General features: G+C 42.0%; 1 protein-coding gene across 7 annotated transcripts in view; it reads left to right on the plus strand.

Moving 5' to 3' along the window:
• Tnrc6a (trinucleotide repeat containing adaptor 6A) overlaps positions 1 to 17,453 on the plus strand; it is a 160,352-nt gene that overhangs the window by 12,526 nt on the left and 130,373 nt on the right. For all 7 annotated transcript variants that reach the window (XM_051192878.1, XM_051192876.1, XM_051192879.1 and 4 more), the window contains one exon: positions 12,303 to 12,428. In XM_051192878.1, coding sequence (XP_051048835.1) covers positions 12,349 to 12,428 — 80 coding nt within the window. In that variant the 5' untranslated portion in view covers positions 12,303 to 12,348. Of the gene's footprint in view, positions 1 to 12,302; positions 12,429 to 17,453 lie in introns of those variants that run through there.

A 17,453-nucleotide genomic window follows, 5' to 3' on the forward strand; every position in this document is an offset into this window, starting at 1 on the left:
GTGTGTGTGTGTGTGTGTGTGTGTGTGTGTGTACATATATCATAATGCAGAGGTCAGAGGATAACCTGTGAGAGTTTTCTCTACTCTTACCTGTGGGTCTCAGAGATTAACTCAGGTCAGTCTTAGTGGCAAGTGTCTTTACCAGCTGAGCCATCTCATAGTCCCCATATTTTATTTTTAGCTGAGGAAACAACAGTAGAAGGCAGGGCATTGTGGTGCAGGCCTTTAATTCCAGTACTCTGGAGGCAGAAGCAGGCAGATTTTTGTGAGTTCCATGTCAGCAGAACAAACCCATCAATGCTGGGTGGGATGCAGGTGGGAGTGGCTGATGCAAAGCCTGAGGATAGAGTTCAGATCTCCACATCTGGCATGAAGCTGATGCAGCACCAAGCATCTGTACGAGTCTCCCTGTAGTGTGACTCTGTTTCAAGGCGACAACACAGAGAACTATAGAAGAAGACATTCAGCATCCTGTTTTGGTCATGTGCATGAACCATAGTTACACAACACACATGATCTCTGGATGGTTGAATCTGCTACTATCTCATTGGGCCTCCCCAAGCTACATGGCCAGCAGCTCAGAGAGTGGAAGGGTGCTAAAACAAAGGGCTTGAATGTAGGGATGCCCTCTACCTCACTTGACTACTCAAAAATAGACATGTCTGAGTGCTAAGCTGCCAAGTACTGCACTTGCTAGGGGTGGTTCCTGATAACAGTTTGCAGGCATTGATTTCTAGCACCCTGTTCCTTTCCATAGTGTGTGCCTTTTCCGTGTTTTCTATGAAGCAATGAGTAATGTGACTCATGCTTCTGCACACTAGTGCACACTAGCTGTCCAGTGGGGACAATACTCATGAGAATACAATTTCTGTATAGCACTAACAACGCCAGAAAAATCACAGGCCTGGCCCTTGTCATCGTGGGAGATGGGAAGAAATGTTATCTCTGATTTCAAGTGGTGTGTCAACATGCTGTGGTCAGCAGCTTGGAAAGACAAACTGGCATAATGGGACATTCAGTACTGAGAATAAGACACCAGGAAATTGAACTTGATGCAGGAGGCTTTGGCAGTGGGTGTGGACGCTTTCCTAACACTGAGCTGTTTCATCCTTCAGTAAAGAAAAGACACGTTATTTGACGTGTAAGGGATGTATTTAAGAATTATACAAAATGCCAGGAAATGTGGAGAAGTTCTTTCTAGGGATGAACACAAACAAAATATTCTAGAAACTGATGTGCAACTAGCTACTTGCCTAGTTAAAACATTTAACCCTCCAGTCTTAGAGTGAGATGTGCCTTTAGCTACTAATAAAAAATGGTATTTTGGGAGACCCTACCACTATCTAGGTCAGTATTGAACCAACTTCCAGGGCTACCAAAGATTTGCTGCCTCGTTTAAAAGCTAATAGTTGCTAAAACATTATAATTTAATAGGAAAAATAAATGAGATCTGTTATTAGCCAAGATATAGACACATAGAGAAAGACAAAGATAGGTAGGTATAAACAGATGTACACATACACACTTTTGTGTATGTGTTCACATGCATGTAGGTGCACATGTGTGTGGAGGTGTGCATGCACATGTGTGGGCATGTGTGCAGAGGCCAGAGGTTAACATCAAGTATCTTCATTGTTCACTCACCAACTTATTTATTGAGACAATGTCTCTTAACCCCGAAGCTCACTGATTTGGCTAGTCTAGCTAGCCAGCTGGCTCTGGAGAAGCTCTGTCTCTGCCTGCAGGTACTGGGACTATAGGGAGGTTACCTTGCCCATCTTTATCACAGCATTACACAGGGGCTGTAGATCCAAATTCCAGTCCTCACACTTGCACACAAGCACTTTACCCACTGAGCCACCTCCCCAGGCCTAAATATAAGTTTTTAAAAGATTGTAAATGTGTTTTATGCTTATGTGTGTGTATATGCCTTAAGTGCATGTTTGTGCATCACATGTATACAGGTACCTGTGGAAGCCAGAAGAGGGCATCAGATCCCCCGGAACGAGAGTTACAGGCAGTTGGTAAGCTGCCTGAAGTGAGCTAGGAACCATACCTGGGTCCTCTGAAAGAACAGTAATCACTCTTAACCACTGAGCTATCTCCACTGCCCTACATATAAAGTTTTAAGATTTGTTTTTATTGTTTTTAATTGTATGTTAGTATGTATCTGCATATGGGTATGTGCAGGTGCCCTCAGAGGCTACAGATGTGTTGGATCCTGAAGTTACAGACAGTTATGAACCACCTGATATGGATGCTGGAAATCAAGCCCTCTGAGAAGGCAATAAATCCACTTAACCACTGAGCCATCTCTCCAGCTCCCAGCTTTTAAAATATTTTCTCATGGTTTTAAATTACCTTTTCTTTGAGATTATAATTACATCATTTCCCCCTTCCCTTTCCTTCCTCAAAACCCTCCCATATACCCTTACTTGCTCTTTTGAATTCATAGCCTCTTTCTCAACAATTGTCATTATATATATATATATCACATATATGTAATATATTACTTATATATTACATATATATATAATGTATTATCATGTATATATATATATATTCCTAAGTACATAAATGCAGTCTGCTCTATGTAACGGCAATTGTGTGTTTTTAGCTTTTAGATCTTAACCACTACTTTCAACCTAACCCACTTTGGTTTAGTTTTATTTCATTTATGATGCCTTAAATCTATGTAGTTGACCTATCTACACATTCCTCATCTGAAACTATCTAGATTGAAAATATTTGAAAAAATAATTTTTTGACACTGGATATGTACATATTTGTTTTTATTATTTTCTAGACAATGCAGGGTAGGCAGTGTAGCAATTAATTTTTACAACATTGATATTACCTTAGCTATTTTGAGCAATTTAGAGAGGCAGTTCAGTGGTTAAGTGCACTGGCTGCTCTTCCAGAGGATCTCAGTTCAGTCCTGAACACCCACAGAGAGGCTCACAACCTTTTTAAACTCCAGTTCCAGGGACTATGGTACCCTAAAAGGTCTCTACACATGCAGATACTCACACATACACATAAGATAAATAAACCTTTTTTAAGTATTCAAGAAGGTATTGTCACATATATAAAATACTATACCATTTTATATAAGAGGTTTGGATATCCATGAATTTTGGTGTCTTATTGGGGACCCAGGACTAATCTACAACATTAAAAGAATTATTACATTGCAATTTCATCATTTTTTTTGTTTTTGTTTTTGCTGCCCACTTTGCATTCATCCTCAACTTCTGCTAGTAGTTTTGTTTGTTTGTTTGTTTTTTGCTTTTGTTTTGTTTTTTGAGGTACCTTCTCTCCCCAACAATCTCATCCTATGTGGTTCTGGTAGACATGACTCCTCTTCGTGTTCAGGGAAAGGAGTGTGTATGCATAAGACTTAGTCCTGGATAATCAAAATTCCTGGTCATAACAATTGTTTCAGGGGAAAACATATGATAATTTTTAAGAAAGACCCCATAGTACTCTGACTCTCTGGAACAAATTCAAATTCTTTCCCCCTTAACATGAAGTTAAGAGGGTGCAAGGACACTGTTTATTGTGAAAATCTTGAAGTCATGGGAGATTCAGAACAGAGACAATGCTGAGTTAAGAGACCTAAAAGATGAAGCTTGAATCTCAGCAATATCACTTGAGTTCTTTTAATGGGGAGATTTAACCCAGTTACAGTTATTGTAGTTGATGTTTCTGCTCATCGATTTTATTTATTTATGGGTTGTTGGTGTTGAGTCTCCCCCACCCCCAGGTTTTAGAGATTTAGTTTTAGGTATATGAGTGTGTTGCCTGCATGTTTACCTATGCACAAAGTGAGTGCGGTACCCCCAGAGGTCAAATGAGGGCTCCAGCAGGAACAATGGAAGTGCAGTTACAGAAAGTTGTGAACCCCCACGTGGGTGTTGGGAACTGAACACAGTTCCTCGGAAGAGCAGAAAATACTTTTAACTAATGAGCCATCTCTCCATCCTCTTATTTCTGTTTTTATTCATCTAGACTATAGTAGCTCTCAGATACATATCAGATTTGAATTTATTTGGTTAGAGATATCCTCTGTGCACTTATCTCTACCTTCCTTCCAAGATTAAAAGCATGTGCCATCAAACCTGAACTCAGGCCTTTCCTTGCCCTAACTCCAACATAAAAACCTGATATAATTCTCATTGCAGATTTTACACACACACACACACACACACACACACACACACACACACCTCCCATAGGAAGCATAGATTTTACCAGTCTTTGTGGAGGCTGTGTTTCACATGTACAAACTTCCGTTTCTCTAGATTTTATGGTTTTAGAAGTTGGAGCATTAATCCAAATGAGGATCTGGTTCCTTCCTTTAGGAACAGGAGCCACTTCATGGGATTATAAAGGACAGTGGTAAGCATGTTGCCAGACAAAGTAGCCTATATTCCAGAGGAGGAGCTTTGCATCCTTCTCATAGTTAGTTCAGTGTTAACCAGAACACTAATGGCCTTTTGCAGCCCTGTGGCTATTCCTGCGTTAGAGAAAAGCATGAAGCTGAGATCTAGGACAGACGTTGCTCCAATCTCAGTCTCCATTGTTCCAGAGACCCTATTTAAAGAGGAGGGCTAGAGGACTGGGGAGAAGGCTCATTTGGAAAAGAGGACCTGGGTTTGGCTTTCTAGCATCCACATAAAAGACTAGACACAGCAACATGAGCCTGTAACCCCCCAGCTCTGGGGAGGTATGAGCAGAAAGACACTTGGGGCTTGTTAGCTAGCTAGTCTTGTTGAATCAGTAAGATCCAGTTTCAGTGAGAGACTCAATAACAATAATAATAATTAAAAATAAGCTGGTGAATGGCTCTTTAATAAGGGCACTCACTGCCAAGCCTGAACACACAAAGTAGATCCCCAGAGCCTACAAGGTGGAAGGAGAGAAAGGTGAGAAATTACTCCTGCAGGTGTCCTCTGACTTCTATACAAGTGCCATGGCACTAACACATACACAAATGCACACACGCGCTCACACACATACACACACACACACACACACACACACACACACACGGAGGAGAAAGAAAAGACAGAGTCTGCTTCCTAATCCTGATTAATCTTCAAGTTCAGAGCCTTTCCCCAAGCAAAATATATATATTCCTTTGTTCAAAAATTAGCCTAATTCTCCTGGCTTTAACAGGCAGAAGGAGGACAGAATCAGACCCATGTGGCCCTGTAATTGATTAGCTTAATGGAAGCCAGGGGAGAAAGACCTCACTCTCATACAGCTATACAATTCACTTTGCCTTTCCCGGAGCCTCCTTGGGAAGAAGAGCCAGGACTGCTCAACACCATGTTTCCCACTGTGGTTTTGTGGGAACCTCTGCTCTGTTCACAGTTCTTTTTTCCTATTTGGGGTTAATGATGGACTCACATGTAAAAAATGTATAAAGGTATATATATATATATATATATATATATATATATTTATCTGTTATTTTGGTGACATGTGAGGGAATTGTGACATCAAAATGCAAAATGCAGAAAGAAACCTTGAGACTGGCATAGAAGGGGTCTCGCAGGAAGCAGATATATACAGCAGCTCGTATTTGACACTGAGCCTCAGGCCACCGGCAAATTCACTCACAGTTACCTGCATTCTAACCAGTGCTCAACTTCCTAAAACTGTGGATCTAAAACCCCAATCCCTCCAGGCCTTTTACATAATTCTCAGATTCCATTGTTGCATTTATAAATTCAGTACATCTTGTCTAGAGCTAACAATTACTTTTTTATTTGTTCTTATATGCAGCTGAGTTAGCTTATAAATTTGACCCAGTGAATTCTCCTAAATATTAACATCATTTTTGAATTTGGTTAATGAAGATCTCCCTAGCATTGACATTTTAGCTACAACTATAAATTGAAGACTCTGATGTGTTTCAGATAGCTGACAAAAACTAGCTTATAAATCAACAGATAACCGCTTAATGCTTAGACACAATTTACAAGCTTAAGGAGTTGGTAATTATTAACCTGGAAGTTTTAAAACATCCAGTTTCACTCAAGAATTTCAATCAAATTCTTCCAGATACTTTTAATTGAGTCACAAATATGTATGCTTTTGCTTTCTTGAAACAGGGTCTTGCTATGATGCCCCAGTTGGCATCAACTTGGTTGGTATCCTAGGCTGGCCTCAAGCTCACGATTCCCCCATCATAGCCCTCCTTGGATTACAAGTGTATGCCACCATGCTGGACCACAAATCTCCAGTCACTCTCTTAATCCAACCCCTGCTCCATTCACCTCTGGAACTAGTTAGCTAACACTTGCAAGAGGGAGACTGCTCGCCTCCTGTCCACTGCTCTTGCATGTGAAGGTCAGAGGGCGACTTTCAACAGCTATTCCTGTCCTCCACCATGTGGGTTCTGGGTGTCAAACTCAGGTCCTTGGGCTTGATGGCAAGTACCTTGACCCACTAAGCCATCTCACTGGCCCAAAAGTGTTACTTTAATTGTGATTAAGATATATGTCACATAAAATGATCAATCTTAGCTATGAAGTGTCTCCAATACATTTTCATGACTGATCTCTTCCCCAAGTCTCACTTACTATCTGATTGTGGAGGTTGGGAGCTGTCTTAACTAGGGTTTCTGTTGCTGTGATAACTCATGATAGGATATGTTCCTCTAGAGAACTGACTACAGCATGACCAAAAGCAACTTGGGGAGGAAAGGGATTATTTCAGCCTGCAGTTCATAGTCCATCATACAGAGAAGTCAGGGCAGTAACTCAAAGCAGGAACCTGGAGGCAGGAACTGAAGCAAAGGAAATTACGGAATGCTCCCCATGGCTTGCTCCGCCTGCTTTCTTATAGCACCCAGGACTATCAATCCAGGGGAAGCACTGCCACAAAAATGGGTTATGCCCTCCCATATCATTAATTAATTATGAAAATGCACCCTGTACTCCTCAGTGTGGTCAACAGTCCTGGGACTGACCCCTGCTGGATTCACTGACTTGCTACATTCCTCTGTGGAGGTTCCAACCACAATGGCTCCGTGTCTAGTCTTTATTGTCTGGGGATTGAATTTAGTGTTTTATGCATGATAGACGAGTGTTCTCCCACTGGACTACACTCAGTCCTAGCTGACTCTTGAATATACTAAGCTTGTTCTTGCCTTAAAGTCCTCAGGATCTATTTCCCGTGTCTGGACTGTGTTGTGGTTTTGTTCCTTCAAGCATTTTAGAAGTAGGTTTGAGTATCATATTTTTGAAGAGGTCTTCAGTGTAAACTTACCCCTCCCCTTGTGTCTTATCACCATAACAATGTTAATTTGCTTTACAGTATCAACTTCTTTATGAATGTTTTGGAAATTGAGTGTGTTTGTACGTGTGTGCATGTACGTGGAGGCTGGAGGTTAATGCTCAGTGTCTTCCTTTGTTGCTCTCCATATTGTTTTTTGACACAGGGTCTCTTACCAATTCAGCTAGAATGGCTAACCAGCAAACACTAGGGATCTGCTTGTCTTTGCCCTGACAAGCACTAGGGTTACAGGTGCACACCCGTACAGCTGCCTGTTACATGGGTGCTGGAAATCTGGACTCAAGTCCTCATGCTGGCATGGTAAGCACTTCACTGACTGAATCATCTGCCTGGCTCCCCCCCCCCCCTTTCTCCCATACAGTTTCTTCTTTTTTTTTTTTAAAAAAAAATCACATTTTGAAAATTATATTAAAGACCTGGGTTTTTTGTTGAACACCTATTTAGCACATAGAGGCCCTGTATTTCATCCCACCATCGCAAAAATAAAAGGCCATTCTGGTTGTACATCTGTGTACTGCTGGGTTTCTGCGTTACTGTTTCGCCCACTGCCAACTGAGTTTAAGCCCCATGGAAGCATAGACTTCATCTCCCCTAAGGCCTATGACCTCCTCAGTCATGAACTTTTGATCATATTACAAGGCCAGTCATGAGTTCCCTCAATCAGAAAATGGTTGGTCACCCCCATTACCTTCATGTCACTATTGCATCAGTACACACATGTTTCCAGGAAGAATCCAGTGCTAGGCAAGGCCATTAATGTCTTTTCTCCCCCTGGTGGGATTCAGAGCACCTTCCACCACTATGAAAGTTATCCAGCAGAGAGGAAGCTTCCCAGTTAGTTCCAAACTGATTTTTTTATATCCTACAACCAAGTTGTAGGATATGATGGAGAGACATTATTTTCAAGGAAGAAGGTAGAAAGAGGTATCTTCCTCTGACTTTCCTGTGTGTGGTTAGAGGCATACACAGCCATATACTCATATACCCCTATTCATGCAACACACACTAAATAAATAAGTAAATAAACAAAAAAATATTTCTTTTTTTTTAAAAAGCAAAGAAAAAAAAAGGGGGGGGAATGTTCCTGAAGAGAGAATGTAATTACTGTGGAAGGTTCCCAAGTAGAGAGGCAGAGAGAACCCACAATAACAAGAATGTATGGTCTACAGCAATGCACTCCAGTCCACAAATCTCACCAATAACATTGAACAAAGACGGAGATTTACCAGGGATATATCCATTTACTTATTTATTTAATGTGCATTGGTGTGACGGTGTCAGATCCCCTGGAACTGGAGTTACAGACAGTGAGCTGCCATGTGCTTGCTGGGAATTGAAGCCAGTTCTCTGGAAGAGTAGACAGTGCTCTTAACTGCTGAGCCACCTCTACAGCCCCCGGGATGTATTCTGAATGATTTTAACTATACAGAATTCAAGCACTTACTGTTGAAAGGATCAAGGGTCTGCAAGGGGATGCAGAGGGGATTCTGGGAGGCTTCTCATACACTGTCTGTACTCAGGTGCTACTAATAATCAGTGTGTTCTATTTGTGAAAATCCACTTCATGTGTAGTTTCTGTATGAATGTTACAAGCCAACAGGGTTCTTAATTCAGAATCAGCTGTCTTACTCCTAGGTGGAATATGCTCTGAAATCTGTTAGTTTGCTTTGCTCTTTGCATACTCAACATCTTGTATAATGCCTGGCACATTGTAGGTATTCAGCGTGTGTGTGTGTGTGTGTGTGTGTGTGTGTGTGTGTGTGTGTGTGTGTGTGTGTGTGTGTGTGTGTGGTCTGGGGAGATGACTCAGTGGTTAAGTACACTTCCTGCTTTTCCAGCGGATCTGAATTTGGCTTCCAGCACCCACTTCAGGTAGCTCACAACCATCCACAGCTCCAGCTCTAGGGAATCCAATGCCTTTTTTGGCCTCCAGGGCCATGTGTAGCATATGCACTCAGATACATAAAATAAATCTTGTTTTAAGATGTTAAAACAAGCCAGGCGGTGGTGGAGCATGCCTTTAATCTCAACATTTGGGAGGCAGAGGGAGGCAGATCTCTGAGTTCAAGGCTAGCATGATCTACAAAGCTACACAGAGAAACCCTGTCTTGGAAAAAAAACAAAAAACAAAAAACAAAAAACAAAAACAAGATGTTAAAACAAATGAATTTCTGGAATTGTCCCTCCGTGCCTCCCTACTCCCTCCCTCCCTCTCTCCCTCCCTCCATCTCCTTTGCCATGCAGGAAATGAATGGAACACAGGGGCTTGCTCATGTTAGGTAAACACTGAGCTACATGCAGACCTTTCTGTCCTTGAGATGAAGTGCTGCTGTGTAGTTCAGGCTGACCTCAAACTGGTGATCCTCCTGCCTGAACCTCTAAAGTGCAGGGATGACAGATGTATGCCACCATGACTGGCTGAGTTCCTGTTCTCTTAAATGCTGTGCGTCATATTTGCTCCCTTTTGAGATTGGTCATCTTGGAAAAACTGAAGCATTGGCTATTTTTAGAGTCAGTCCCTTGTTTTAAAGACTCCTTTGTCTTGTTGCTTATGTAAGAATAATAAATTCAAACTCACCCAGCAGACATTCAAATGGTTTTAGGATTTAGCATCAGGAAAGCAAGTAAAATGAGGATAGAAACTGTCTGCCAAATTTGGCAGCCTACAGGATTTTGATGGTGTTACTGGAAGCCACATTACTGGGGCGGAGACAGCAGATGCCAGACTGCAGTGGTTTGAAAGGAAAGGAGCTGTGAGGATCTGCAAACAGAAAGCAGCCTGGCAGAACAGCCTTGCATAGCCAGAAGGAGTTGCTGGCCTCTGTCTCTGGCTGCAATAAAATAAAGAGACTATTGACAGATATTTTTAATATTTCTGCCTCAAATTTTTAGGTTTGTTTTTGCTTTTTAATGTTTTTATTTCTTGGGGCAGGGTCTCATATAGCCAAAGCTGCCCTTGAACTCACTATGTAGTCAAGGATGATTTTGAACTTCTGATACTCCTGCCTCCTCCCAAGGGCTGGGATTACTAGTGTGGGCTACCACACCCAGTTTATTCAGGGCTAGGAACTGAATCCAGGACTCCTTGTATGACAGGCAAACACTCTAGCAACTAGCTGCATCCCTAGCCCTTTGTGTTAAGTGTTTATGTGAGCATTTATCACATGAGACAAGAAAGACCAGAGTTTTCATTCTTAAAGGAATCAGCAGACGACCAGCTTCCTTCAGTCTTTTAGTCATTCGTGGAAGTGGCTGCTATTCCAGCCTCTGCATTTTTATGTTGTTTGGTTTTGCTGGTGGTCTATTTGAAATAAATTAGCCTAGACCAAGATCCTCCTGCTGCATTCTCTTCGGTGCTTTAGTTACAGCCATGTACCCCACATGAGCTCTGATCACTGTTTGTTTGTTTTAATTTTTAAAAGGTGTAATGTGAGTGAGTGTTTTGCCTGTGCACCATGTATGTCTGTGTACCATGAAGAGGGGGTTGGAGTCTCTAGATGGTTGTGTAAGCCTACATGTGGGTGCTGGGAATTAAACCTAAGTACTCTAGAAGGGCTGAGTCATCTCTCTAACATCTTATTTTTTTTTAAAAAAAAATGATACCCTTTCTTCAAAAAAGGTAACAGCTAAATGATTTAAATTCTGACAGCTCAGTTAATGGACATCACTAGTGGTACTTCTCTTAGACAGTAATGTATAAAAGAGAACCAGGTATGAGTGACATCAGGCAATGTCCCAACAGCCTGATGCTAGACAGGACTTTAGAAATCACCTGGTTATGTAGCCGTCGGTATGATTCACAAAAGGAGCAATTGTGTAAGGTGAATCATGAAACCTATGAACCAGATGAGCCAAGTTCTGCAGTGGAGTCTCGAATGAGCCTAAATGAGCCATGAAAATGGCTGCACCAGAGACAGCATGTGATCTCATCATCTTCCTAAAGCATGGGTACAGGTTTGTGTTTCTCCAATGCACAGGAGCTGACATTGGTTTGCATTTAGGGGCTGCAGTGGTTAGTGGATTTTTGTTGTTGTAGTTTGTTGTTGTTATTGTATTTTATTATAGGTCTTACTATAGCCTTAGCTGTCCTGGAACTCATTACATAGACCAAGCTGGCTTTAAACTCATAGAGATCCATTTGCCTGTCTCTATATCGCTAGGCTTAAAGGTGTGTGTCCTCACACTGAGCCATCTCTGTCCTGAACTATGGATGCAGCCTGACCAGTGCCCTCAGGCTTCTGCCCCTGTGACTTCCATCACAATGTTCAAGTATTTTATCACAGCAACAGGAAAAGAAATAAAGACAGGGGGCTTGTATAAAATTGGTCTTTAACGTTAGTATTAAATTATCACTTGCCTAGCAGCTAAGATCTTAAACTGAGTAGTCTGCTTTCAAAGGCCAACCGCTTATCCACTGCACTCGATGCCTGCCCTGGGACCCTTAAAACCAGCTGTCATGTTCTGCAGTCCAACAGCTTCCAAAGCTTTTGTGCCTGGCAGCATCTCCTTCCTCCCCAACTGTGCTCTCTCTCTCTCTCTCTCTCTCTCTCTCTCTCTCTCTCTCTCTCTCTCTTTCTCTGTCTGCCTGTCTCTCTCCTTTCCTCTCTCCTTCCCTCTCTCCCTTCTCTACCCTAAAGCTATACATCTAAATCCTCAGTAAGTATAACTCTAATGTAGTCAAAATACTAAGTTTGAGAATTTTTGGTTTGGTTTTATTTTTCCCAGTGTTGAGGACCATACCTTAGGCCTGTGTATACTAGAAAAGGGTTCTTATTACTGAGCTAGAGCCCACCAAAGATGGATTATTTTTAAGTGTCATCCTTCCCTTTGTTACAGTAGGCTTTCTTGAAGGAAAGGGACACAGGCCCAGGTTGCACCAGGAGTTACATGCAGTTCATGTCTTTCACAGGGAAACATGCTTGGGTTATGTTTCAGGTGGGGGATGGGTGATCCACTGTGACCAATGACTAATCTCCAGTCCCTTCATTTCTCAGGTGTGGAAACTGAGGTCCAGAGAGGTGATGTGATTTGCCTAAAGTCATGCAACTAGTGGCAGAGCCCGGCCTAGAAACCAGGTGTCCTGGATCTCAAGATACCCCCCTGCCTGAGGAATGGAACAGGTAGTGTATCTCACAGTGGAGGTGTGGGTCTGTCTTTGCAGCGTGAGGTGCCTGATGTGCACTAAGGAAACAGAGGGAGCAGCCACTCCCAATCCTGATATATTGAATGGGGTTGGAATCAAAGACTTGAAATTCAGTCCCTAAGACCTAGAGACAATACCTAACACCCATACCCCATGGAGATATTCTCTCCTGAAGGTGTTTTTTCTCTGGTCACACACATGTCCATCTCCAAACAGCTTGGCAGTGACTCACCTGGCCATTCTGCTACTTACCAATGCAATTCACAGTGTCATAGAAAACAGTGACTGTTTGCAACACATGCATGCAGAGGTCAGAGGGAAAGGGAATCAGAGAAAAGGCTGGGTGGAGTGTCTGCTGGTCTGTCTGACATGCCATCGTTATTGCCTGCAAACACTGGTCAGTAGGAATGCTGCAAGACATATGGGAAGAAAAATGGAAAGGGAAGGGGACCCTGGTTTCATACATTTCCACTTGTTTCTATGAAGGAATTTCTTAAGCAAGTATTGGCAAAGTCGTATCTCACTTATAGTAACCTATAGTAACCACCTAGGTTATTTTAGTGAGATAGAGTCTGGGTGTTGAATGTAAACCCTGATACCAGCCATTGATAATATGTATCTGTATTTCTTAAGAGGCAGAGTTATCATTTTTTCTATTTATTCAGTGATTATTTGTTGAGGATCCACTATGTGCCAGGAATACATCAAGTTGATCTATACAAACATCCTTATTCCCCTGGAATTCAATCAGAACAAGGTGGCCAAATAAGCTAGTGTCTTGGACAAGTTAATGGGAGAGCAAGCTTAGGAGAAAATGACTCAATTCAATACTATCGATTAAGCTAAAAGCTTCAAAAGACTATATTTGTAGATTGAGTTTGACTAGGTCTATTTGAGATTTTCGAGGCCTGGTGAACACCACAGACGTCCTGTTAGAGCAGACACCTGGGCACACACTGTAGCAAAGATACCATGGTGAAAAGGCTGGCAGAACAGAGTGTTACAAAGGAACATCTTAGGCAGATAATAAGGTACCAAGGGATCAAGGCATTTTGTTACAGGTGTGGGTTACTCCCCAAGGGAGCCTAGAAGCCTCTACCTTCAGTGCGATTGACAAGGAAGGGTGTGAGCAGCAGGCAGTGGGCAGGACATGGTCACTAAACCAGGGTTCATGAACCACCTCCCACCTCTTCAAGGACATTTTGTCCTATACGAGGTGTTGGAACGAGGATACAGGTGGAGGAAAGGGGGAGTGACCTTGGAACTAGGGCAGAGTTACAGGCAGGGTTACAGGAGGCTGGTCACAAGCCTGAATCCTTACTCAACCCTGAATATAATCAGCCTGAGCATCCAAACCTCTCAGTCCCTCTTGAATAAGGACAGAATGCTTCCCATTCCAACCTTTAACCTGAACTACAGAGGAGGTGGGATGAGGGAAGGCCCATCTCCATGAAAGAGGGGGAGGTAACACTTGTTGCTCCTTTCCTTTTGTCTGTACAAATCCCCACTAGTCCTTTCATGGTTGCCATGACAACAGTGGCTCCTGAGAGTCTTTTTCATTAATTAACCGAGGTACTCACTCCCAAACTCAAGAGGATGATTTCTCAGCACTGATGAACAGAGCAGGCACACAGCTCTAACCTGTTCATGGATCTCTTGCCAGGCTGCCTTGGGTACCTTTGCTAAGCACCACTCATTCAGTTGTAGCTTCCCTGTCCCTGGAATTCATCCTGCACAACATGGTCTTTCCCTTTTCCATATCCCCTTCCTTCCAACCTCAATTGTTCTGTTCCCTGTAGAGACTTACCTATCTCACTGGACTTTGGGGCTTGGTACATCTGCTTAGCAACACTTCTGAACCAGAAATTCTGCAGTATAGTACAGTGGCAGTATGGCTCAGTTAGACTCTGGATAGTACTGTCTTGCCTCTACTTGCTGCAGAGTCAAGAGCCAGGAGTCATATCTAAAGTCCACCACCAGATGCTTGGATCCTTGAAGATCCTTCAGTTTGGGGATGGAAGACAGGTGTCTTACAACAAGCTCTTGTTAGACTAATCTCAGGGGCCGATTCTCCCAAGAAAGAGTCATTAATAACAAGGGAAGTGATTTTAGCTTTACACTGTGTAATAAAGTGAACACATAAGCCATTCATTCATTCATTCATTTTGCAGTGCTAGGGATCAAACCCAGGGTCTTCAGCATGCTAGATAAATTTGTACCATTGAGTCACAACCCTGGCCCAGCACATGTAATTTTTAAGTGCTTAATAGCTATGTGTTTTTCAATGATAGAAACACATGAAATTAAGATTTTTTTTTATTGAATCCAACACTTCTAAAACACCTTGGCAACATGTGATCAATATAAAAATTATCTAGTGGTATGTTGCTCAGTGTTGCTCTTTCAAGTCTTTGAAACCAGATTTTTTTTTTTTTTACTTTTAAAAACACAAACTTCCATTGGAGATTTGTGATCTACATTTGTAGTCACAGTTGAAAAAGTATGGCATACCCATGTTATTCTAGACACAAGAACACATCTTCCCCTTGCGATATGTCGTCCAGTGGCTTTGGCTTTCTAATATGCATTTCCTTCATAGCCATCTTTGAAGCTTGTCTTTGTCACACTTGTTTGACCTTGAAGCAAAAGCTTGTCTGTTCCAGCAGTTTCGAAATTGCTTCTGTCCAAACCATGTCAACCCACTATCTCTGAGGCCAACTCAGCATTGAGAGCAAGGGAGTTTATATACACTGAGAAATAACTCAAAGCTTGCTTGTTTGTTTTTCTGTTTTCTGTTTTGTTTTTTGTTTTTCAAGAAAAGAGTTCCTCTGCATAGCCCTCCCTAGCTGTCCTGGAACTCGATCTGTAGATCAGATTGGCCTCAAACTCACGTCAAAACTTGTTAATACCAGAAATAGGTTCTTCACATTTTTCTTGTCGATTCTGCAGAAAATTTACATACTGCTGGCCATCACCACTGCAAATGTTATGCATATAGTTTCATGTTTTTTTTAATGATTTATTTATTTATTTATTATTTATGTCATGTCCTCATGTCTGTCTGTGCACCACACGTGTGCAGTGCTTGTGGAGGACAGAAGAGGGTGTTGGATTCCCTAGACCTGTTACAGGCAATCGTGAGCTGCGGTGTGAGTGCTGGGAATCTGGATCCTCAGGCACTGGTGCTCTTAACCACTGAGCCATCTCTCCAGCCCTGGATTTGTGCTTGAAAGTGCACAAAATCATGCTAACTGACTTGCAGCATGGAAAGTTAGGTTTTAATATAAACTCCAGTCCCTTTCTAGGTAGGACAAAAATTCATTTTTCCCCCCTTTTGAACTTAAAGTTTACCATCTTCGTATACACTGTGATTATCAACTAAAAAACAGAAGTCACTGTCATTTTCTGTCTTTGGCTGTTAAGTACCTGGCAAAACATGTCTTTTTGTTTCAAGAAAATCTTGAATTGGAACTGACTGTCCCACGAGTCTTTGTGAAATCCATGCACAATCCAAGCAACGAGCATTGGCATAGTCCCAGCGTCCCTGTGTTCACTGCCTTGCATTCCTTTCACAGGTTCCATACATTGGTGGTGATTCACAGCATTGTACATACACACTGAACAGTTTTAGCAACTGTATCCATGACACTTTCTAGTCTGCTCCTGACAGCCGTGCAGATATTTTGAGTATACATCATACGGTGGGATGAAGCAATGGAGGGAAACATCAGTCTCCCTCCTGTTTGGAGATCCCGATGAGTCTGCATTTCTGGAGCACCATCTGGCATGGGAGGAACAAATTTCCCATAGCTAACTGAAAACTCTTCCACACCAAATGTAAAAGATTACAACAATCCATCCCACAATTGTGAATTGGCAGTGCTTCTTGATAAATTTGGAAGATGTTTAAGAGTGAATATACCCAACTTTAATTGGGCAGTGTCTTGGTTTCTTTTCTGTTGCTGTGATTTAAAAACCAAACAAATAAAACTCAGAAAGCAGCAATTAAAGAGAGAAAGGACTTATTTGAGCTCACAGTCCATCGTAGTGGGGAGCTCACAGGCACGGGAGCTTGAAGTAGCTGGTTATGTGATGTCCTTAGTCAGAAGAGAAGAATGAAGGCCATACTAATGATCAACAATAAACATACCGTCTCCATTGCAGCAAAATAGCCCTTGCCCAGGGAATGGCCCTACCCACAGTTAAGATGGGTCTTCCCACATCAGTAATCAAGTTGATGACCAGTGACCCATCTCCCCATGATTCTAGATCCTGTCAAGTTGTTGACAATTAACACTAACAGCCATTAGCAGTATCTTAATGACATGATTCAGTTAAGACATGCTGGTTTTCTTGTTTTAATTATCCTTGAAACATTCTTTTCTATTCCCATTCTACAGGAAACGATTTGTTGGTTTTTTAAACACTGTTCACTTTCCTCTGTAGGGATGACCAAAGCACCTGGACTGATTTACACCCCCACAAGCAATGTCTAAGCTCCCCAGACACACACAACCCCAGCACTTGAAAATTTAAAAATCAAGTAAAGCTAAACTTAAGAGTTCCATACGCACAGCAGCCACATTTGAGTTGTTGGAGGCTGTAAGCTGACACATGAGTGCTGGGAATGGAAGCCCAGCAACTGAGGAACAACATGTGACTGCTCTGGTGGACTGTGATGCTCTGGTCATCCAAGATACCAATGCGGGGGACAGGTCCTCTGCTCAGTGTCTTCCATAAAGAAACTCTGACTAGGTGCACAGGGAGGTAGATGGGAGCAGATATCCTGCAATATCATTGATGGCAGCCACTGACCAGAGTAATTCACACATCTGTCACTTACCTGGCTGTGTAAAGGCAGTCAAACCACAATAAAGTCTATGATATGTCTATTCTAAGAAACTTTGTGCCAGATTTTAAAATAGATATAGCTAGATATAAGACTTATTTCTAGAGGGAAGAGGGGAAACTCAAGTTGTAACAATTTTTTAGTATTGCATTT

Source organism: Phodopus roborovskii, unplaced genomic scaffold (genome assembly GCF_943737965.1).
Source record: "Phodopus roborovskii unplaced genomic scaffold, PHOROB, whole genome shotgun sequence".
NCBI classification, from domain to species: Eukaryota; Metazoa; Chordata; class Mammalia; order Rodentia; family Cricetidae; genus Phodopus; species Phodopus roborovskii.